Raw genomic sequence first — 24,801 nt, forward strand, 5'->3', positions numbered from 1 at the left:
AATTTAATATCTAATTCTTATATATAACTGCCCCCAGTTCTCTGAAATTGTAATGCCACATAATTCAATTATACCTAGTTAAAAAATACTATTGTCAGAATGTAAGTTGATTCATTGTGTGAATGTCAATATCTGTATGACATTCCAAAGAGAAAGTGGAAATAAGTATAAAATTACATGGAAAGATTTTTTTGAAACATCAATTTAGAACAATAAAATGTTCATTGACTTTAGCACAAACCAGCTCATTGAATAGAAAATAATTTGATAAACACTGATCTTTGTCTTAAAGATATATGTTAGTATTTTTTCCTTCTTGGATGATATTCTAAATAAGATCAAATTTTGGTCTTTAAAAGGTTTCAAGAAATATTTGTTAAAAACCCTATGATTTACTATTGTGGCAATTTTCTCAACAGATCTAAATATTACAAAAGTTCTACCACTCTAGTGGTCAATGCTTGTTTCTAGTTTTATAACCAGAGGAGATCCAGGATGGTAATGCCTGTGTTATATGCATTATGCCTTGTTAAGATAATGAACACATGGGCTGGGAAAGTGGCTCAGTGGTAGAGCACTTGCCTTGCATGCATGAGACCCTAGGTTTGATTCCTCAGTACCACATAAGCAAAAAGAAAAAAAGGTGGAAGTGGCGCTGTGGCTCAAGTGGTAGAGCACTAGCCTTGAGCTGAAGATCTGAGGGACAGCTCCCAGGCCCAGAGTTCAGGCCCCATGACCAGACCCCCCCACTAAAAAGATAATGAACACTTAAAATAAGTCCATTTGTCAGCTGAAGTCAGGGATATCATAGATACTTTAGCTGGTTGTCAGCAATAGAAATGAAGTTACTAGTAGAAGCCATAATGAATAAGGATTAGGAATTAGGGGAATGTTTAGAGTTTAGGGAAAGGATACTTACTAGAAATTGTCAGTACCTATGACATTACCTCATCTACTCCTCTTACTCCATGGTGACATAAAAAAAATCCCTGGATGTCTTGTGAGTTTGCCTTAAATAGTATAACCCCACTCCTACAACTTTCTCTGTAGATGGTGTTGGTGTGTATGAGGCTTCACTGATTGACAAATACTATACACCTATAGTGTTGACAGGAATTAGATGCTCAGGAATGTGTCAATAAATATCTGATGACCAAAATCTAATGCTTGGCCCAGAGGAAAACAAAAATTTCTGTTGGAGAAAAGTATGGATGAATTACAAGTCATGGTTTTTCTGAAATGGCTCCAGGATTGAATTGAATGTATGTATATATCTTGCTTGCTTAAAGACAACAATTCACCATTTTTTTCTTCCCCTTGGTTCCCTAATTCAGATAAATGTATATACAATACCCAGGATACAAAAATCAAATATAGTGACAACAGGAAATAAATCATAGGGCGGAAATCACAAAAGAAAAAACATCATGGATATCATTAAATCACCTTGAAAATATAATGAAAATTTATATAAAAAGTTTTAAAACTCAAAATAAAAAAATAACAAAATTTATTTAGGAAAAGGAGAACTATTCAACGACTAATGCCAATATTAAACTATTCAAAATATGTTATAATAAGAAGAAAGATCTTCCAAAATTATTCTGTGATGACAGCATTGTCCTGATGCCTAAACTCAAACAAGGTAAAACCACAAAGCAATAAGAACAAGAAATCAAACTACAGGCCAATGTCACTTAGATGAGCAGTCATCAGCCACACTTGACAGAACATTAAAATTCACCATGATCAAGTGAGATGCTGTCCAAGGACACAAGGATGGCTCAGTACACAAACATCAGAAGTCACAATCTATCACATTATTAGAATGCAGGTCCTAACTATATGATCATTTTAATAGATGCAGAAAAGCATTTAACAAAGATCAACATCCCCTCATGATAAAAACTCAGTTCAGTATTAAGGATAGGAGACAGGTGCCACTGCAGCCTTTAATGAGGCTTCTGATTGAGAGCAGCCACAGCTGAAAAAGGCTTTGGTCATTCTATGTCAAGAGATGGGAAGAGAGACCTATTCACTGCCAGGATGGGTATATGTGCCTGGCAGCATTGGTGTAAGAAATGCTCAGGGGACAGTACCCAAGCCCTGAGAACAAGCCGAGGTTCTCATACATACACAAAAAATCAAAGGGATTTAGACACACTGATTTTTTGTGTATGTATGAGAACCTCGGCTTGTTCTCAGGGCTTGGGTACTGTCCCCTGAGCATTTTTGTTTTTACTCCAGGGTCTACTACTTGAGCCACAGTTCCACTTCTGGCATGTTTTGTAGTTTGTTGGCGATAAGGGTCATGAAAATCGCAAACCATACAGTAAAAATCCTCTTACTTGCCTCTCTTGGAATTCACTGGTGGCTCATGTCTTTATTTATTTATTTAGGGTCTGCTCGTGGGGCCTGAACTCTGGGCCTGGGCACTATCCCTCAGCTCTTCAGCTCAAGGCTAGCGCTCTACCACCTGAGCCACAGTGCCACTTCCGGCTTTTTTTCTTTTTGCTTATGTGGTGCTGAGGAATCGAACCCAGGGCCTCATGCATGCAAGGCAAGCGCTCTACTACTGAGCCACCTTCCCAGCCCCTCATGTCTTTAACCCTAGCATTCAGAAGGCTGAAATCAGAGAATTTCAACTTAAAGGCAGCCTGGGCAGAAAAGTCTATATGACATTTATTTTCTTCTTTCCTTTTTTCTTTGCTTGATTCACTGCTGTGGCTGTTTTTTATTTCTGTACCTTTTGTCTTATATGTTTATCTGATTTGGGGAGGGGTAGGAGACGCACAGAAATGGTGGAGAAAGAGTGAACCAATTCAACAGTGAAACAACAACAACAAAAGAGTTATGCAGCCTTTTCTGCTCAGACTGGCTTTTAACTGCAATCCTCTTATCGTAATCATGTAACTGTAACCCCTCTGTTCAGTATTTCTAGAATAAAGAACTTAGAAAAAATAGTGGAGAACTAACATTGTATGGTCATGGTCTTCACACTGAATTATGATATTAACACCATCCCTCACTTTCCAAGATGTTCAAGAAATCATTTAAAGAAGATAGGTGCTTCATTGTTGTATCATTTAAGAATCATTGCTCTAGAAACATCCATTTCTGTCTGATCATTTGCCTGAAAGAGGTTTTTGGTTATATTATATAGTTGTTCAAATCTGTGAGAGAAGGATAATTTGTATTTCATTTCTAACATCTTATATTGTATTATTAATTTTTGTACCTATATAATGGAATGGCATGTTTATTTTGCAAAGAATGGAAATTTTTATTTTATATTCTAAATAGAATCTCAAACATTTTTTGCATTTTGACTTTAAATTGTTAGGAAAGTTAGAGCAATAAGTGAATCTATCCTCCAATAAACTATATTAAATGAAGCAAATTTTCAATGGCTGAGTGATTAATTAATAACTGGTTTTACTTGATTGATATTCTTCTATAAAATTATGTTAGAGCCATAAGGCAGCTTCCTGGATCAAATGATGTAGGCAGAAAAATCTCTTGCAAATATACAACTACTTTTTCATAAGTATTGCTGGAATTTACTTCATTTGTTAACATCCAATGATAACTCTCAGAAGGGAGACTATTCTCCATGTTGAGTTACAATGTGCCTATCATTGAGAAGCTCCTTGCAGTGATTCATTAAAAATTTAGTAAGCTCTCTGAAAAGATGAAGCCTTAATGTATCACCAATGATGCTAGTAGCCCTGGATTAATAAATGTCTTTTATACCCAGCAGTTCTGTAATTTGTATCTGAACTTTTAGAAATTTATTTTCATCTGCAAATGCTGTGTTACTAAAAATAGTTATGGCTGAAAAAACAATGATAAGATAGGAGAAGCAATGGGTCAGAGGTACATAGTAAGGCACTCTTTTGATGAAAAATTTGTTATTGATCTGTGATATGATGATTATGTGATATTGAGCAGCCACTGAAATAAATAGATCTGTTCTCCCTTTTCCTTAATGAGTATATAAATGCAACAGATACGTCTTTTATGTGATTTCGCTTAAGTGAATAAAAGTTCAGGCTACTATTAGATAAAAGAAGAAAATATCTTGGGGTTCATTTCACTTAGCATCATCTTATATAGTCATATGTACATGGCTTTTGAGCTTTTCAGATCATCCGATAAAATTATCTTATATGTATACTAATTATTGCAAATAAGGAAAACCATGGGACCTAAACTTCTTTGGGACTGGCTTACTTCTCTTAATATGATTTTTTCCCAAGTCTTTCCATTTTGTAACAAATGGGGTGGTATCATTCTTTCTGATGGAAGCATAGAATTCACATTTTCTTGATCCATTCATCTACTGAGGGGCACCTGGATTGATTCCATAGCTTAACAATGGTGAATAATGCTGCGATAAACATAGTTGTGTTGATAGTTTTAGTATGGTCTTGTTTGTACAAGAGGCCTGTTTTTATTGTTATTCTTTTAAATGTAACATGTTATTGTTTTGTGGTTGTTGTTTCCTTTGTACGTTCTTTCCACTATGGCATATACCCTTGTTGTCACTGTACTTCATTTTGGTACCCTGCATCTCATATATATATATATATATATATATATATATATAAAATCTGGGAAGGGGAAGGGGGATAATAACAAAACCCTGAAACAAGGATACCCACAGCATATTGGAAATGAACTTTACAACTTTGTGTGGGAGGATGGGGTGGGGGAGGAGTGTGGGATTTGGGGGAGAGAAGAAATAGTGGGCCAATAACAAGAAGGGAAGAGGTAACAATAATAGACAAGTAATGTACTCACTTTAATCCCTCTGTACAGATCTTTACAATAAAAATTTTATTTTAAAAAAGAAGAAATTACCTTCATACAATAAAATCACATAGGACACCCAACAGTTAATGTCCTACTGCTTGGGACAATGTTGCAGGCATTTGCCTCTAAGACCTGTAGGAAGAGGATGCCTACTTGCTCCAATTCAAATCAATATGGCAAAGAAATCATAGGTAGAACAATTAGAGAGGAGAAAGAAATAAAAGGCATCTGCATGGCAAAGGTTAAATCGCCCCTATCTGAGATGACATGATCTTGTTCATAAAGAAACCCTATTCAAAATAATTAGAGATATTAGATTTAGGAGAGTTACAGGAATAAGGTTAACATACAATATTCTCTGTAATAACAGTAAATTTTTGGGACAGAAATAGGTGAAATAAATGTCATTTACGATAGCAATATTACAAAAACTCAGGAATAAACTTAACTTTATTGTTCAAACTAATAACCAAAAATATGGGTAAAAGAAGTTAAAAATAAATTATAATATACTTATTTGCTGGAAGAATAAACATGATGAAATATGCATGCTGCTCAAAGTAGCATACCACATTTAAAATACCACATTAAAAATAATTACTGGCAAATGTGTTATGAATTGTGAGTAAGGTTTTCATGGACTAGTTTCTGAGGATGAGCATGACGATTTGAGATGACAAAGAAACAAAAGGCCTTTGTATTTCTTCTGCAGTACCTCACAATTGCTACCCAAGTTACCACTTGATTACCATCCATTCAACCCTATGACCAAATTCTTCTTCTTGTGCTTTTTGTTTGTTTTTTTTTTTGCATTGGTCCAGGGGATTGAACTCAAGGCTTGGGTGCTGTTCCTTAGATTATTTTTGTATCTTCACTCAATGCTAGGATTCTACCACTTGAGCCACAGCTCTGTTTTGTTTTTTTTGTGTCTGTGTGGTATGGCTAACTAGAGATAAGAGTCTCAAAGACTTTCCTACCTAGTGTGGTTTCAAATCTCAACATGCTAAGATTTCAGGTCTGAGACACCAGCTCCAGCTAGACCTTAAATTTTTGGTCATTTGAAAATCCATTTTTGTTCATAGAGCTTTTTTTTCTTTTCTTTTCTTTTCAAATAGCGCTTTGCAAGGGCATTCTTCACATCCTTGTTCCTGAAGCTATAGATTATCAGGTTAAACATAGGAAAGGTGACTGTAGAAAACAGTACAACCAACTTATCACTGTCTGGGCCATAGCTGGTGGTGAGGCGTAAGTAGGTGAACAGCAGTGTTCCATAGAATAAAGTGACGGCTGTGAGGTGGGATGCACAGGTGGAGAAGGTTTTGCTCCGGCCTCCCGAGGACTTGATGCTCAACATGGTTAAAAAGATGCTGAAATAAGAGACGAATATGACTAGAAAAGTGCTGATTTGGATTGTGCCACACAAAGCAAAGAGCAAAAGCTCATTGATGTGGGTATCTGCACAGGCCAGAGCCAGGAGGGGAGGGATGTCACAGAAAAAATGATTGACCACGTTGGAACCACAAAAGGGAAGCCGAAACGTGAGGGAGACGTGCACCAGCGACGTGACACTTCCACAGAAATAGGCCAGCACAATGAGACCGAGGCAGACGCGCCTGGACACCAGCGTGGAGTACAGCAGGGGGCTGCAGATGGCCGCATAGCGGTCATAGGCCATTGCTGCCAAGATGAGGCACTCGGCGTCTGCAAAGCAAGCAAAGAAAAGCATCTGGACCACACAGCCATAGAAAGAGATGCTCTTTCTGGCAGCCAAGAAGTTGGCCAGCATTTTGGGCGTAATTGCTGTGGAGTAACTGATGTCTAAGAAAGACAAGTTGCCAAGGAAGTAATACATAGGGGTTTGTAGACTTGAAACTGTATTAACTAGAATTATTAAGCCCATGTTTCCCACCACTGGCAATGAATAGACAATGAGAAATATGAAGAACAGTGTGATTCTGAGAGGGAGAGAATCCGTGAATCCAACAAAGATGTGGAATCGTTTTTCTCTGACATCTTTGGAGTTTTCTTCTTTTCCTCATTGGAGGTAAATGGAAAGCTGGCAATTTGAATTGACTTGAGTGATGAGTGGACCACAATCTTTATTCTGCCTTTTAAGGAAGCAAATACACGGTTAAAAATGTCACAGGTCTGGCATTCAGTGTGATATGATTTTGTTTGGCTTTTTTCACTTAATGAAAACAATTAAAATTATCATTTGCTTCAGAAAACAATGGTAACTTAGGATATATTATTTCTTGATAGTTATGAATTTCATATGATGGGTGAAGAATTGGATCAGGAGATGAGATCTGATAGAATAAGAAAGGTGACCATGATCTATAGAGTGAAATTCTATTTTTATAACCCTAAAGTGATGTTTCTCCTTCTAATTGATAATTGAAATAAAAGTTGGAAGATATGCTCACAGTTAAACTATATTCTCTTTATCCACAAAATCATATTTGAACCAATTCAGCAGTGATACTGACTAGACACTATGTTTTCAATTAATGATACAATTTTGGGGAAGTGGGGTGAAGGGTAAAACCTGGGAGCAAATGAGGAAGGGACGATACTGTTCAAAAAGAAATGTACTCAGTACCTGATTTATGCAACTCTAACCCCTCTATATACCACTTTTCAATCAAAATTTTAAAGTAGAATATATATGTTTATGAAAGTACTAACTTAATATAATACATATAATACACAATAATCGTGTAAGAGATGTAGGGATTTAAAGAATCAGCTACTAAAAGCTTGTAACAGAGATTGATATGTCCTTCTTTATAAAACAAAAAAATACCCAAAGAATATTTGCCACTAATATTTGCCACTAATGGAGATTCTTCTTCTATAATATTTTGTCTCCTGAAAGCAAAAATAAGGAGATGGATTAAGCCTCAATATATTAGAGTGCATTTCCATTTTTGGTTATACAAATGTGTGTGTTTATGTGTATGTTCATGTGTGTGTGAGTGTGTGTTTGTGTGAGTCCTAAGGATTGAACTCAGGGCCTGTGTGCCCTTCCCTGTATCCCCTAAGGCTAGTACTAGAACACTTTAGACATGCCTTCACTTCTTGCTTGCTTTCTTATTGTTTGTTTTTTAGTGGTTAATTGAGGGTAAGAGTCCAGTGGACTTTTCTGCCTGGGCTAGCTTGGAACTGTGATCCTCAGAACTCAGACTCCTGGATAGCTAAGATTTACAGGCATGAGTCACTAGCTCCCAGAAGTCCAGTACATTTTATAAAGGAATTCTTAGGAAATTGAGTATGCTTCACAGAAAGGATGACTTTGCCTTGTGGGAACTCAAATGGACACAAAATGTGTTTCAAATGAGATAAAGAGGATTTATTTTTTCTTATTATTGTCAAGAATTAGGGGATTTAAACATATATATATATATATATATAGTTATTGAAAAGGTGATGTATAGAGAGGTTACAATTAAGTAAGTCAAGTAATGACCACATTTCATTTTGGATAATGTCACCCCTTCCCTTGCTCTCTCTCAATTTTACCCTACCACTCCAACCCACAAATATCATAGTTCATTTTCAATATAATGTCTAGTGAGTAATACTTGTGTACTTCTTCACCTTTTTTCCTACCATTTCATTGCCTCCTTTATCTTTCCAAAGAAAGATAAATGAACAAACAGGACAAAAAGGAAAAGAAAATAACAACAAAGGATTTTTGATACCTCTTGTAAAGCATGCCTGTAGGTAATTGGTTATTGTTTGGATTCATTAAATATTCCCGTGATACATTTTATCTTTTGACAACTTTTTGAATAACTATGTTAAAGTATAACAGAACCACAGTAAGTGACACATTCAAGTTTGTAATTTAATATTTGATTTATGTGTCTCTCTCTATGTGTATATATATATATACACATACCATGATTTATTAGAGCAGTAAATTCATTATCAAAAGCATGATAATGAAGATGGCTCTCATACCAGGAGACTTATTCAGAATCCTTCTCCCAAAACACATTTGTCCACAAAATATTTAAAGTTATCTGTTCTACAGTCATGTGATATATTATATATAATATTAAACTTGAATATTAACATTTCATTTACCTTGATGAATATTTCCCTTTAGTAATATATCTTCTGAGTTGTAACAGTCTTTTTTGAAAATCATACAAATTACAATGATCCTGGATTTCTGACATATTTTACTTTTACTTAAAATCAAGTCATACTTCTTTCGTTTTGTATTATATGAAAGCCTAAGCAACTACTACATTTAAAAATATACCATCAGTATGTTTGAAAACAAAATAAATATCTACATATAAACTCCACAGACAAATTAAATAGTGAAAAAAGAATTTTGAATGTTAACAATTCAAGATCTTTTAAAATTATTCACAATTATTTGCATAATTATTCACAATTTTGAGAATATAATTTTTATTTCCTGTATTTCAATTAAAAATTAATTCATAACTAAGTTTTTTTTCTTTGCAGAAATGTCTGCTCTATTCATTTGCTCATAATTATTTGATTATTTCTTTTTTGGTGCTTAATTTTTTTTAGTTCTCTGTGCATTGAATATGCTTACCTTTTATCAGATGACTACCTGGCAGTGATTTCTTCCCCTTCTGTAGGCTTTCCTTACATTGTGGTACTTGTTTCTTCTGCAGACGTTTTGCAATTTGATGTAATTCCATTCACAAATCATTGCCCTTATTTCCTGAGCTATCATCTACAGGATTCCTCAGAGTGATTTTTTATGACTATACTGTGAAAATATTCTTCTAGAAATTCCACTAGTACTTCCAAAGTTTTATGTCTTACACTGAGGTCTTTGGCATCTTTTAAAAGAATTATTTATAAGTAGTTTACAAAAGAGTTTATTTTTAATTGATTTTTATGTTATTATATATATTGATTATATATGTTATTATGAAGGTGATATACAAAGGGGTGGCAGTTACATAAGTAAGGTCATGAGTAAATTAATTTTTGAACAGTGTTACCCCCTCTCTCATTTTCATTGTAAATTTCATTTTCAACACAGTGTCGAGTGAGTAGATAATTGCTTACAGATGTTATTCAACCATTGCCAATTCAATTTTTTTATCTACAAATTTCCAGTGTAATTGCTGCCACATTTTGAGACAGATTAACCAAAGTGAATGCCTAGTGCGTCTCATTAACAGTAATATTCTGCGCATTTTTAGGTTGAACTGAGTGTAAAAAGTAATTACTATGAAAAAGCATACAAGCAAGGATGATCCTGAGAGAGAAGACCAATGAACACATGCCAAAGAAGCTAGATACCTACAGAATGTTTTTTACTTACTAGTAATTAATCCCTTTGAATATTATACTTACTGATTTTTACATCAGGGAAAAGTGTTCAGTATTTGAATGTTTTCTAGCTGTTTTATTTCTTTTTGATTCTCTAGAGCAGTGAAGCCCATTGTGGATATTTAATGAATTGAAACTTTTTTTCATTCTTTGATGTAAAATGGTTTTCAGAAGTAACTTCATAAAGGAATTGTTTTCATTTACATTTCCATTACATATATTTGCTTACAAATACACTAAAAGACATCCTGGAGTGAATATTAGCATATTTAATGTTGCTACACAAGTAATATTCACTGCAATACTTGAAATATGCAAGGAGATGAAACATGTCAAATTATGTATAGAACTGACTTTAAAAAATTTAAAGGATATTTTAACCAAATCATTTAATTCATTTATTCCCTGAGGAAGACAAGAAGGAAGGAAGGAAGGAAGGAAGGAAGGTAGGAAGGAAGGAAATTGATTTCTTAAGACAGGGTGTGGTGACACACAATTATATTCCTAGCAATGGAGAGAAGACAAGAGAATTAGAAGGTCTAGGACAGGTTGGGCTTCAGAAGAAGATAGTGACTCCAAAATAAATTTAGTACCTAATATAATCTTCTAGGTTGGGCAAAGATACAGATGTCAGAGTTGTCTAAAACCAGAAAATTCAAAAAAAGGAGACAAATTCTTATCTCTTCATTTCTCTGTGTTGATAGGGAAAATCAACTAAATATGTACTATTATACTATACTTGCATTATGTTATATTATAGGCTTATTACTATTATTGTTGTTGTTGTTGTTGTTATCATAGGTTTATATTCCAGAAAACAGACATACTTGTGATTGTTAAATGGCAACTGAATCTTTCATTATTTCTATAGGATTAGTATTAGGATTTTATGACCAATGTGAACACAGGTCTGGATTGGAGATGGTGATTTTGTGCAGTGATGGTAAATGTTACTACTAGAATCTGAATCCTTAAAACCCAAGGAAGAGGAGAGACTATTGGAGAATGGTGTGGTTAGGGTTCAAGACTCTGATGTCTTAGGCAGCTAAGAATTGATCCCTTGGACAAGTGACAGAAATTCTGTCTTCTTAAAGATTTTTCTAAAAGTTGAATGGACCTTAGTATATAAAAGTGAAAATAGATTTAATTCTACAAGCAAAGGCTGAGATACTTTTTGGAAATGCTTTACTCAAGTTGAGATACTTTGGGAAGTTGGGGACTTTGCTGCATACATGGATGTCCTAGAAGAATGTATATGAGTCATGCAGGAAAAGTTTAAATTTTAGAAGAAAAATTAGCAAAATTACACATAGGACAGGGAAGAAAACATGCTGTATAGAGGAATTGCAAAATGCAGTATAAATGAGAAAAAAAGCCAAAACAAAAGACACATAATGATAATAGGAGAGTTTGATTAAACCATGTTTATCTTCGAAAACACATTAGAAACATAAACATCCATTGGAAATTAAATTAATACACAAGAGAAGATGTTCCCCAGGGTACACAATAATATTCCTTCTTAAAAGCAATTGACATATAAAAGGACCAAAAAATATTATAGATTTAATGGCATTACTTGAGAATAAGGAAAAGCCAATAAAGATCTAAAAACCCACGCCTCATATTGTTTCAATGCAAATCGATAAAGGTAAGCTGTAAACAAGATGTTCCACTGTTTTTGAAGGATTTCCTTCATTTGGAGGATCAAGATTCAAACTAATTAATCAGAAAAGCCTAAAATTAAGAGATCTCTACCTGAAATATACATTCTTTTCTTTCTTCAATCACATGTATTTCTTAATTTACTAAATTATGAAATTAGACCTTTTCAAATAATGGGAATGGCATTCCTGAAACTCTTTCAGATAGCATTGGAAATGAGTACAAAATAAATCTGAGAATATAGGCTACTTTTCTTAATTTACTAATTTTAAAGCTCTGCCTTGTGAAACACAATAGTATACAGATTAAACAATCTGAAAAGATTTGGAAAATGTTCAAGGAGGGAAGTGAGAGTACAGCATTAAAACATGTATAGTGGAACCTGTAAAGAAGTGTTGACTTCTTCAAATTAGATTATATTAAAATGAATGATTGATTAAGAAAACTTATTTTTGCTTTGTATTTAAATCATATTCATGTGATCTTGCCATTGGCATGGAGGGGGTTAAGTCACAGCCCACTGGCTTTAGACAAACAACAACTTTTACAAAACATCATTATGATATGGGAAATGTAAAAAGGGAATTACATTTTCTTGCCAGAGAATTGTATGACAAAGGAGGAATTGCCATTGACAAGAGGAAAGATATGACGATAATAGTGTATGGAGTAAGTCAGATTTCCTGCTGAACTTAACTCATGTAGAGTAGGTATTAGTGTATTAAAAAAATCACTTTGAACGAAGTAGTATTCCAAGATTTTTTAAAAATATTGTGTAAGTAGAGATAGTTATAAATAAAGCAAAAGTAATGCAAGCATTTTTTTCTTCATTAAGAAATTATTTTCAAAATGACTCTTATCAGAGTACAAAGCTGGGACATAAACATAGTTTGAATAAGAATTTAAAAAGGACTTCCAGGGGAAATTTTTGATTTGAAAAAGTGGGAGCCAGATTCTAGTGACTCTATTATTCCATAGTGGCCCCTAATTCTAGCTAGCTAGCTAGGCTGAGATCTGAGGATCATCATGAGTTGGAGACAACCTGGGCAAATAAATCCATGATATTCTTATTTTCAACTAGCCAGCAGAAAAACAAGACGGCATTCATAGCTCAAGGATTAGCTCCATCTGTGTTCAACAGTAATATACACTAGACACTGTGTTGGAAATAAACTTTACAATTTAGGGGGAAGAAGAATTGGGGAGGGGGGAGAAAAAGGTGGGAGAAAATGAGGGAGGGGGTAGCACTGTTCAAAAAGAAATGTACTTGTTACTTTATTTGTGTAACTGTAACTGTATGATACTATTACAATAGAATTTAAATTTAAAACAAAGCAAACAACAACAAAAGCCCAGTGAAAACATGAGGCTCATTGTTCAAGCTCTAGTGTGAGCATAAAAAGTAAATTAATTTATCAAGGTAAAGAAGAAAAATTATGGACATGACTACAATAACAGAGGAACAAAAACAAGACAGAACAAAACAATAGATAAGATCTGTAACAGAATTCACTATTGAGGATAATGTAAGAAAGCATGGTTTCTCCCTGTTAGGTTTTCCCTTGGAGTTGGTAAATTTATAGCAAATCCAATAAAAATCCTGAAATTTATTTTATTAATTCGTTTTAATGGCCGATATGTTGTTTCACTTAGGAAATCTTAAATTTCATCTTGTCTAAGCTAAGTAAATGGAAACTGTTTAAAAACTCATAAAATACGCCTATATATCTAATGTCAGTAGGATAAAAGTTCAATTTATTTTAACACGAGGACGAATTCACCACCTTACTCGTATTTTATTTGCAGATGGGGAGCAACCTAGAAGAGAAAACTCGAACACCACCACAGTGATGGAATTCATTCTCTTGGGGTTTTCCGATATGCCTCAGCTCCAGTGGGTTCTTTTTGGCATATTTTCATTCATCTATTTGACTATTCTAATGTGCAACGGCATAATAATACTAATAACCAGAATGGACCCTGTCCTTCAGACGCCCATGTACTTTTTCCTCAGCCATTTTTCCTTTTTGGAAATCTGTTATGTCACAGTCACTATCCCAAGAATGCTCAGGGACCTTTGTACCCAAAAAGGAACCATTTCTCTTTTTGCCTGTGCTGCGCAAATGTGCTTTGTCCTTATGCTGGGAGGCATGGAGTTCCTCCTGCTGACAGTGATGGCCTATGACCGCTACGTGGCCATCTGCAACCCTCTGAACTATGCCCTGATCATGAACCACAAGGTCTGCGCCCAGCTGGTGGCTGCCTCCTGGATCAGTGTCATTCCAGTCGTGATCGGACAAACCTATCAGATTTTCTCTTTGCCCTTTTGTGGGTCTAACAGGATCAACCATTTCTTCTGTGACATTCCACCCGTGCTCAAGCTTGTCTGTGGTGATGCGTTCGTGAATAAGATGGCAGTCCACGTGGCTGTGGTCGTCTTTATCGTGGCTCCTTTCCTGTTGATCATGGTCTCCTATGGCAAAATCATCTCCAACATTATGAGATTGACCTCAGCCAGAGGCAGGTCGAAGGCTTTCTCCACGTGCTCTTCTCATCTGATAGTGGTTGTCTTATTTTATGGAACAGCCAGCATCACTTATTTAGAGCCCAAACCAAATCAATATGAAGGGATGGGAAAACTGCTCTCTCTTTTCTACACCATTTTGGTCCCTACTTTGAATCCACTCATCTATACTCTGAGGAACAAGGATATTACCGTGGCACTGAAGAAACGGTTGCATAAGTTACTGGCATGAAGCCTTGCACATCTTGTATGCTTGTCAGTTAGCTACAACAGGAAAGAATATTTCACTTTTTGTTCTCTTCTTCAATAATGAAATTTAATATCGCTGCTAGCTTTCGTATAGCCAAGAGACACTGGTAGTTTTTAGGCTAACAAGAGCCTCTGGTTAATGAGAGTACAAATAAACTCAGTTGCAAATACATCCTTTTGAAAAATTAATCTTCCCTTTCACTGTTAACTAGAGTGAAGAAAACATTCCCTGAACGGCATCAGAAAGATAAGGAGAAATGATTTATAACCATGGATTTGGGTTTTGTTCTGGGATGAGTTTTCTGAATTTTTTACATGCCAGAGGTGTTAGCTTCCCTTTTCTGATTCAGTGCTTTGGTTTTTTTCTATGGTAAATAACAGAGAATCTTAAACTGGTGGATGCAAAGGAGTACAGTCTATGTTATTTTGTTCCTTATCTGTTTTAATTTTCTTTTTGCAGTTTTTATTTCAATATTTATTTCTTTTTAGTATATTTTATTGTAAATATACTGTACAGAGGGGTTACAGTTACATGAGTAATGTAATGAGTATATTTCCTATCAAGCGTTGTTACCTCCTCCTTTGTTTTCCCCCTCCTTATTTTTTTTTCAAAAGACATATCCTGCATGTATTTTGTCTTCTAAGAACCTCTAGCTTAGTGGTCTCTGTGAGTTGAATATGATTTCCTCAAAATTAACTCCATCTAGAAATCCAGAAATCACAGATCTTTGAATAAAGGAAGGGGTTTTTCAGATATAATGAAGTAAGGATTTTGAAATGAGATCACTATAGTTTAGAATGGAAACCCATTTCTAGTGATCCTTAGCTTCAATAGAGAGAATAGAAGAGATTTAGGAAATGGACACAGAGAAAGAAAAATGAACGACTTGTAAAGAAGAAGGAAGACATTGTCACAAACCAAGGAAGGTGGAAAGATCCCCAAGGATAGAGAACTGAAGGAAGGAGTTTTCTTTGAAACCTTTAGTGGGTCAGGTGCTGGTTGCTCACATATATAATCCTAACTATTTAGAGGCTGAGATCTGAGAACCCTGGTCCAAAGCCAACCCAGGAAGAAAGATTCATATGACTCTTCAATTAATAACCAAAAATGCTGGAAGTGGTATTGTGGTGGTTCAAGTGGCAGAGTGGTAGCCTTGAGTGAGAAAGCAAATGGATAGAGGCCAGATTCTGAATTCAAACCCTCATTGTGGAACCAGACAAACAAATAAGGAAACTATTTTGAGGAAGTTGAACTTACCTCAACAATTGTGAGAGACTAATTTTATGATTATTTGGGTACCTAACTTGAGATAACTATTCAACATACAATTAGAGAAATAACATACTATTAAATTAATAATCACCTTAAAGTTTTGATCTCTTAAGTCATCTGAAATTAACTGTCTCCTGTCTTGTCAGAGCTGATAATGTTCCCTCTACCCATATTTTGATTGTTACATCAAGAATATTTAGAATATTTTTAAATTTTATACATTACTTCCTATGAATTCTTCCTTTAATTAATTTGCTTGATATATTATTTTCCAATCTTCAATTCCAGGCAGTATATGCTCTTTTCCAGTTAGATATGTTTCTTTTTATTTATTTATTTTATTGAGAAAATACCATAGAGAGGGGTTACGATTACATGGGCAAGGTAATGAGTACATTTCTTATCAAGCATTGTTGCTTGTTCCCCCTTCCCATACCTTCCCATCTACCCTCTGCCCCTCAGCCAAAGTTGTAAAGTTTGTTTTTTGACATAACAGCTTGTACATCTCATTGTTGCAATGGGTCCACCTGTATCCCTATTTAAATGATTTGTTTTTTCCCTTCCCTTCCACAAATTATACCAACATCAAATACAATGAAAGCAGGGGTTATACCATGGGGGAGGGACATACAAAGCAACAAAGAAATATCTTATAAATATGTTAGAAACAATTGCAAGAAAGAAAAAACATTTGAATACTTATCTTGGGGTTCATTTCACCTAACATCAACTTATCTGATCTTTTCTACTTGTCTCAGACATATACTAGTTATTGCAAATAAGGGAAAACATGGGACCTCTGTTTCTTTGGGCCTGGTTTACTTCGCTTAATATAATTTTTTCCAAGTCTTTCTATTTCCTAACAAATGGGGCAATGTCATTCTTTCTGATGGAGGCATAGAATTCCATTGTGTATATATACCACATTTTCTTGATCTATTCATCTACTGACGGGCATCTGGGTTGGTTCCATATCTTAGCTATTGTAAATAATTTTGCAATAAACATAGTCGTGCTGGTAGCTTTAGTATGGTCTTGTTTGTGATAATTTGGCTAAATGCCCAAAAGTGGGATTGCTGGGTCATAGGGGAGCTCTATGTGAAGTCTTTTGAGGAACCTCCATACTACTTTCCAAAGTGGTTGAACAAGTTTAGACTCCCACCAACAACACAGTAAGGTTCCCTTCTGTCCACATCCCCTCCAGCATCTGTTGTTATTAGAGTTCTTGATTATAGCCATTCTAACTGGGGTGAAGTGGTATGTCAATGTTGTTTTGATTGGCATTTCTTTTATGGCTAGAGAGGTTGAGCATTTCTTCATGTGTCTATTGGGCATCCTTCTTTCCTCTTCAGAGAGGTTTCTCTTTAAGTCTTTTGTAGAGAAACAACAGTTGAATCTTGTCTTTCATAGATAGATGATCTTATTTAGAAATGTAAGACCTTTTATAATTAACAATACTATTGAAAAAATATTTTCTGGTCCTTGTGAATTTTGTTCGTTGTCTTCCCTGTTGACTGTATCACTTTTTATTCTTTTATTTTTTCTCACTCTCATTTATCTGCAGAGTTGAGTTTTAAACTCATGGATTCTTTCATATGATCTTATGTACATCTATTTCTCCTATGAAATTTATTCTGACCTAATCTCTTTTGTTATGATTACCTTTCCTATGGGAAGTATTTCTTTGTGTATATTCGGAAATTTAGTCTTAGTGGCTAGAAATTGTTTTCATTTGTTTACATTTTAAAGTCTTTATTTCACATTCAGTTTTAAAGGATAAGTTAGCTGGGTATATTATTTTTGGTTTACAATTAATTGTTCCCCATGTTTTAACTATGGCATTATATGTTATATCTTCTGTGGTTCAACTGAGTGATTCTTATCATTTGCTCATGTATATAGTTGGACTCTTTTCCCCTCACCTCTCAGTATCCTTTGCTTTGTCATTTAGCTTGACATTTCATGTTTGATATGATATTTTCTGATCTACATTCTCTGGGGTCTATATGCTCTTTGTACTTGGATACTTATTTATTTCCCAATATTTGGATAAGGTTTTGCTCCAATTTCTAAAATACCCTTCTTATGTCTTTAAGCTTGTTTAATGCCTACATCTTATTTTCAATGAATTCATCAGATCCCAGAATTCTTCAAAGTTGTATGCGTGCTTATTTCTTTTCTTTTTCTTTTTTCTTAATTGCAGTTAAAATGTAATGTTTCCTTTTGAGAAAATGGGAACTTCAACCTGCTCCCGGTAGGAAAGCAGAGGACTGACTTCCCATGTTATATGTCTCTTTTGTTGTTGGTTTCCCATAAGAAATAAAATCCAAAGCAGTGGTGTGTTGCTCTAGTTCGCTTTGTTTTATTCAGAATTCCAAAGTCATGTGGGTATCTGTGACTCGATCATTGCCAAGCTGTGCTTTCATTGGCAGAGCATAGAGGCAAAATCCAGCAGATATCCTCACACTTAGCTGACAGGGAGAATCAAAGAATAGGTACTGTAATTCCCACAATATTAAAGCTGAATATGGGAAAACAATTGTAGCAATTCATCATTCCACCCAGCAATGGTCAGGGCATAATTGGCCAGTGCCATTATGTTGTTGACAAAAGTCAGGGTAGGGATTAGCTGAAAGACAATGATTTCTGTTCTAACCTTTCTAGGCTCCTGAGAGAAATTGAATCTGTACTTCAATGCCTCAGCCCAAAGATAAACACAAAAAGAAAAATATATAAACATCTTCATCCCATATCACATCAGAAAAAATTCATTGTCTACTGCTCATTTTTGTTTATCTTCTATGAATTTATTTTATTGGTTAGCATATTACTATTATTAGTACTTTGGAGGAAAAACTGGGATTCAAATTCAGGGCTTCAACCTTTTCAAGGCCTATACTCTACAATTTGAGCCATGCATTCTGCCTTCAGTTTTGCTGTTATGTTAGAGATAGAATTTAACAATCATTTCTATCTGGGCTGGCCTCCCAAACTCTGTATCCTAAATAGCAAGAATAGCAAACATTAGCTAGCATCACAAAGCCATTCCTACTATTTCTTTATAACTGTGGCAAATATTGTTTTCTTCTTAAAATTTGCTTCTTTTTTTCTTTTGCCCCATCCATCACTTATATTATTAATCATTTAAATAACTTCTAAATATCCCTAGTGTTTCTTACAAAAGTACCCAGATTTTTAATTTTCTAAGTTTCCTGATAATATTGTTCCAATTGTATTTTACTATATTGAAATGTGTAGTTTATTGAATTATTGCTGATTTCCTATTATGTGCTTTCTCTTTTCTGAACAATAGCAGAGAGTTTTACTAACTCAAGAAAATTAATTCAAAAATTGGTAGCTATCACAACAAAGTAGAAATGTAAGTGTTTATTTTTCTTCTTTGCTATTGTTTCTAACATTTCTATAAGGTACCATGTGATTTTTTTGTTGCTTTGTATGTCCCTTCCCCATAGTATAACCCCTGTTTTCACTATATTTGATGTTGGTAAAATTTGGGGAGGGCAAGGGAAAAAACAAATTGTTTAAATAGGGATACAGATTTACCCATTGCAACAATGAGATGTACAAGACACTATGTCAAAAAATGAACTTTACTATATGGGGGGGCAGGGTGGGGGGAGTGTAGCTGAGGAGATGGGAGGGAAGGGATGGTAGGGGGAAAATAAAGAAGGAGGCAAAGATGCTGGATAAGAAATGTACTCATTACCTTGCTCATGTAACAGTAACCTCTTTTATGGTATTTTTACAATATGAAACTTAAAAAACATGCCTAAAAGCAAAACAATCATGACACCTCCAAATGTTTCCAGCCATGTGTTAACAGAATCCTAAATATAGAAACAGCTGAAATATTAAATGAAGAACTTAGAATTCTTGTCTTACAATTGATTGATAAACTCAAAGAAATGCAAATAAAAAATGAAAGATTTAGGACGTCACATCAAGAAGTGGTCAGTTGGGTGCTGTTGTATCACCCCTGTGATGATAGCTGCTTGGAATGTTGAGATCTGAAAGCTGAGGTTCAAAATAAGCTTAGGAATTAAAAATAAAGTGAGATTCTGATCTTCAATTAACCAACATTAACCCAGAAGTAGAGATGTGACTCAAGTGGTCAGTGCTAGCAATGAATGGAAAGAGGAGAGAGAATGTGAGGCCTTAAATTTAAACTGAAGTATGCACACAAACACATTCACACACATACACACATACACACACACACACACACACACACGCACACACACACGAATGAGAAATTCAGGAATTTGAATAAGAACATAGGAAACTCAGGAAGGAATTTTGAGATTCTGTTTTGTTTTTTCTTAAAGAACTAAACAGACACTTAGAGCAAAATTCCCAAATATCCAAATAAGTACCAGAAAAAAGTAATTGTCTAACAAGTTGGAAAAAAACATATTGATGCTTCATCTCATTATAGTCATAATTATTACAGTCGAGAAAAATTGGTGCTGAATATATGTTTTTAATAATCCAGATTTTGTTATCCAGAGATGATTTGCTTTAAGTTCCCTATGAGTTAAATCAATAATAAAAGTCACAATTCTAAAGAGGGTTCTACTATACTAAATAGCAAAGGGCAAGCATGGCATGTATGTGTCAGTGAACAAGTGTCAAATTTTTCAGTAGTAGGAATTTGTACAAATTAAGAAAAATATATTGTGAGGAAAAGTCCAGATCGATTTAAATGCAATGACTAGAAATTCTGTACCTTTTTTTAATTGACACTAAAACTAGACAATTAACTACTATTTCACTGTCCCAGCCTCTCCCAGTCCAGCAGTAGTAACCATGTGTACATGATGGATTAATAAAATGGACTGGTCTACAAAAGATCCTAGTTTTTAGTTTTTTTTTTGGTCAGTCATGGGGCATGAACTCTGGGCCTGGGCACTGTCCCTGAGTTCTTCAGCTCAAGGTGAGTGCTCTACCACTTGAGCCACAGAGACATTCGCAAGATCCTAGTTTTGAATAATGAACCTGGACAATGGCCAAGCAGGGCCATTCTCTAGAAATTAAATTGGCACACAAGAGAAAATCATCCCTAGGGTCAGTGTGATGAATTTTATTTAAGAGCAATTTAAGTTTGAAGCGAGCAAAGATATTGTAGAAGCAGTGTGACTTTCTGAAAGAGGTTAAAACTTTATAGACTAACCATTACTTAGATTCTTTTAGACCTCATCATGCAAATTTATCAAGGTAAGCTTTAACAAGTCTGTTTGAATCATGTATTTAAGGATCATTCTGAATTAATAAAAGTAAAGGCATGAAAGTTTGTGTTATTTATCTGCAAAGGAGTCGTTAAACTATTTAATGCATAAGTATTATAACTTTCATCACTAGATATATGTCAAGTGCTAGTCAAGACATTAACAATAAAATATTTAATATAAACTAAAGGACAAATATGAATGGAACATGCATATATTTTAATATAAAAGTCAATACATACATTAAATATTAAGATGCATAAATGCATAATAACAAGCACATGATCTGATTAGTTTAGTAATTCTATATTTATAGTAGCTAGGAAAAAAGAAGAAAATATCTATTTCTTTTAAATATTGAAGAGAGCTAGCATTAAGGAAATATGCTGGGAATGATGAAGCTGTGTAGAGTGATTTGTATTGGATGATACACTTCAGAAGCAGTAAAGGTGTATATTGATTTAATCTGAGATTTCAGTTTCAAGAATTTAGCTTCTTGTATGGCCAAAGTAAATAATAATTGAATTTACTAAAAGCTCTACTTTTAGAAATAATGTTATTGAAGGACAAAAGAAAAGGAGTTTTATTAGATAGTAAAGGAGTGAACATATTATTTATAAGATGACTTTTTTTGTTGCTTTGTATGTCCCTCTCCCATGGTATAACCCCTGCTTTCAAATTCCCCTGCATTTGATGTTGGTATAATTTGTGGAGGGGGAGGGAAAAAGCAAATCGTTTAAACAGGAATACAGTTGGACTCATTTTAACAATGAGATGTACAAGATGTTATGTTGAAAAACGAACTTTACAACTTTGACTGGGGAGGGTGTAGGTGGAGTAGGTGGGAGATGGGAAGGGATGGAAAAGGGAAACAAAGGAGGAGGCTACAATTCTTGATAAGAAATGTACTCATTACCTTGCCCATGTAATTGTAACCCCTCTGTAAAGTATTTTCACAATAAAAATAATAATAAAAATTATTAGGTGCTAAGGTTATTATTAAAAATTTTAAGCCACACATGGAAAAGAATATAAGTATAGTAATAATATTATGAGGAATCAGTTATATTTATTTTCTGAGCACTTGGCTAATACTTATATACTGTTCAGGAGGCATTAATTAAAAATGAATGTTTTTCATAATTATTGTTAAAGAACGGAAAGATATACAAGAAATAAAAAACAAACAAAGAAAAGGTATATAATAAATAAATAACAATGAATACATTTTCTCAGTGACAGACTTTTGAGAAGGAAAATTGGTTGTCCACTGTGGTAAAATACAAAGGACCTAAACTCATTTAGAATAAATAAGGAAAGAAATGCAAGAAGAGTCACACAATTATAGATACAGAGAAAAATACTCAGAAGAGTCTAAAGAAAATGTATGTAACATAATTTCAATAAGAACAAAATGATGAGATATTATTTCTCCACCATCTGCTTGCAACAATAACTTTTACTTTTCAATAACCTGGTCATATTATACTACGTCTAATAAAATGAGTCTTATTTCTTGAATGGAACTTACTTTAATGGCAAAACCAGTGCATCCTAAAGCTTGACTTCGCAACTTATACAATCAGAGCCAGAAAATGGGAGAAACCATTTAAGAGATTGCTTTCACATGTTCATGCATTCACATGAGTTAATGGGACGCCAGTGTAATACCAACCTGGTGTAATTAATCATCTTGAATTTACCACCTCTGCAGATGGAGAGAAAATTAGAACAGAAAACTCTAATATCTCTACCGTGATGGAATTTGTTCTCATGGGGTTTTCCGAAAATCCTCATCTCCAGTGGATTCTTTTTGGGATATTTTTACTCATGTACGTGACTATTCTGATGTGCAACAGCATCATCATACTGCTAACAAACCTTGACCCTAATCTTCAGACGCCCATGTATTTTTTCCTTAGCCACTTTTCCTTTCTAGAGATCTGTTATGTGACAGTCACCATCCCCAGAATGCTCATGGACCTTTGTACCCGGAAAGGAAATATTTCTCTGTTTGCCTGTGCTGCCCAGATGTGTTTAATCCTTACTCTTGGGGGCACAGAGTGCCTCCTACTGACAGTCATGGCCTATGACCGCTATGTGGCTATCTGTCACCCCCTGAACTATGCTCTGATCATGAACCAAAAAGTCTGCGTGCAGCTGGTGGCTGCCTCCTGGATCAGTGTGATTCCAGTTGTGATTGGAGAAACCTATCAGATTTTCTCTTTACCTTTTTGTGGGCCTAACAGGATTAACCATTTTATCTGTGATATCCCTCCAGTGCTCAAGCTTGCTTGTGGTGACACATTTGTAAATGAGGTAGAAGCCAATGTGGTAGCAGTGGTTATTGTCACTGTGCCCTTTCTGTTGATCATTGTCTCCTATGGCAAAATCATCTCCAATATTCTGAAACTGTCATCAGCCAGAGGAAGGTCAAAAGCCTTCTCCACCTGTTCATCTCACTTGATAGTTGTGGTCTTATTCTATGGGACAGCCAGTATCACTTACTTACAACCCCAAACCAACCAGTCTGAAGGACTGGGGAAACTGTTGTCTCTTTTCTATACTGTCTTTATCCCGACTTTGAATCCAATCATATACTCTATGAGGAACAAAGACATCCTGATGGCACTAAAAAAATTAAAAACCAATAGATTGAAATGAGAACTTGAAAACTGAGAAATGTTACTTTACAGTTATGTCAATTAGTTAAGAGAACATTTTGCCCTTATATTCTTTAAAAATAATAATTCATTATAGATTTACCATCACCATTGTACCCAGGATTTTTCTTTTAAGGATTTCAGTGTTACCAAAGTAGCAATCAGATCAATTGTAAAGATATAGTTTGACACCAAATTTTCCTTTCATTTGTAATTTTGGTGAGACGTGGCCTGAATAGCACAAGAATAGTTTAATGGGGCTTATGTTTGTTTGTACTACCAGACAGTGTTTGTAGCCAATGGAGAAGGTATAGATTCCCAATCAGTATCCTTTCCCTCCTTCTGTCTTTATTAGCTTATTGTAGTAATCCTTCTCTTAGTGTGTTAGGGAAACATAATTTTTTCTTTGGGAATGACTTTATAGTAATAGAAATAATTTACATGTAGCAATAAGTATTATTTATGACAACCAAATAATAGTATTCTTTTAAAAATTAATATTGAGTATGCATGTACTGCTTCTATTTTTTCTCTATTCTCCAAAAAATAAAAAAATTACATCTCCCATGTTCTCAGCCCCCTAATGACCTCAGACAGCAGCCTTCTTACACCCACCCTCTGAGTGGCTATGATACATGTGTGTAACACCATGCTTACCATGTTTTTGATAAAAGGTCTCACTAACTTTTTGCCTGAGCTGGCCTTGAATAATATCCTCCTGTCTCTACCTTCCCAGTAGCTGAAATTACAGACATATGCCACCCATTCCCCACCCCCACACACATTTTTTTCTTGGTGTTACTGGGATTTGAAGTCAGAGATTCACACTTGTTTTATTTGCTTTCTCGGTTGGTATTCTGCTACTTGAGTTGAAACTCCAGACCAGATTTATGATGATGCTTTGGAGAATGACTCTCCTGGAGTTTTCTGCCTGAGTTTGTGTTGATCCACATTCCTTAGGCTTTCAGCCTTCTGAGAAGTTGGAATTGTCAGTGTGAGCCATTGAAACCTGGCTGTTCTTACCCATATTTTAAA

General features: G+C 34.8%; 3 protein-coding genes across 3 annotated transcripts; 2 read left to right on the top strand and 1 right to left on the bottom strand.

Annotated features, from left to right (window-relative positions):
• Window positions 1-5,869: 5,869 nt before the first annotated feature.
• LOC105995367 (olfactory receptor 5AS1-like) lies at window positions 5,870-9,503 on the bottom strand. Its single transcript, XM_013029071.1, has 2 exons — window positions 9,395-9,503; window positions 5,870-6,849 (listed from the first exon to the last, which is right to left on the bottom strand). The coding sequence occupies exons 1-2, from the start codon at window positions 9,501-9,503 to the stop codon at window positions 5,870-5,872; spliced, it is 1,089 nt and encodes a 362-aa protein (XP_012884525.1).
• Window positions 9,504-13,661: 4,158 nt separating this feature from the next.
• Window positions 13,662-14,567, top strand: LOC105995439 (olfactory receptor 10AG1-like). Its single transcript, XM_013029152.1, has one exon. It carries the CDS (start codon window positions 13,662-13,664, stop codon window positions 14,565-14,567), a length of 906 nt encoding a protein of 301 aa, XP_012884606.1.
• Window positions 14,568-22,861: 8,294 nt separating this feature from the next.
• LOC105995368 (olfactory receptor 10AG1-like) lies at window positions 22,862-23,767 on the top strand. Its single transcript, XM_013029072.1, has one exon. The coding sequence runs from the start codon at window positions 22,862-22,864 to the stop codon at window positions 23,765-23,767; it is 906 nt and encodes a 301-aa protein (XP_012884526.1).
• Window positions 23,768-24,801: the final 1,034 nt, after the last annotated feature.

Source organism: Dipodomys ordii, unplaced genomic scaffold, assembly GCF_000151885.1.
Source record: "Dipodomys ordii isolate 6190 unplaced genomic scaffold, Dord_2.0 Scaffold117, whole genome shotgun sequence".
In the NCBI taxonomy this organism is placed as follows: domain Eukaryota; kingdom Metazoa; phylum Chordata; class Mammalia; order Rodentia; family Heteromyidae; genus Dipodomys; species Dipodomys ordii.

What these genes read in the sequence shown, in the direction of transcription:
- LOC105995367 (XM_013029071.1), bottom strand. Translation starts at nt 9,503, where the DNA reads ATGGAATTACATCAAATTGCAAAACGTCTGCAGAAGAAACAAGTACCA. An exon ending in AGGTAGTCATCTGATAAAAG is followed by an intron (nt 6,850 to 9,394) that starts GTAAGCATATTC and finishes ACCTCCAATGAG; the next exon opens with GAAAAGAAGAAAACTCCAAA.
- LOC105995439 (XM_013029152.1), top strand. Translation starts at nt 13,662, where the DNA reads ATGGAATTCATTCTCTTGGGGTTTTCCGATATGCCTCAGCTCCAGTGG.
- LOC105995368 (XM_013029072.1), top strand. Translation starts at nt 22,862, where the DNA reads ATGGAATTTGTTCTCATGGGGTTTTCCGAAAATCCTCATCTCCAGTGG.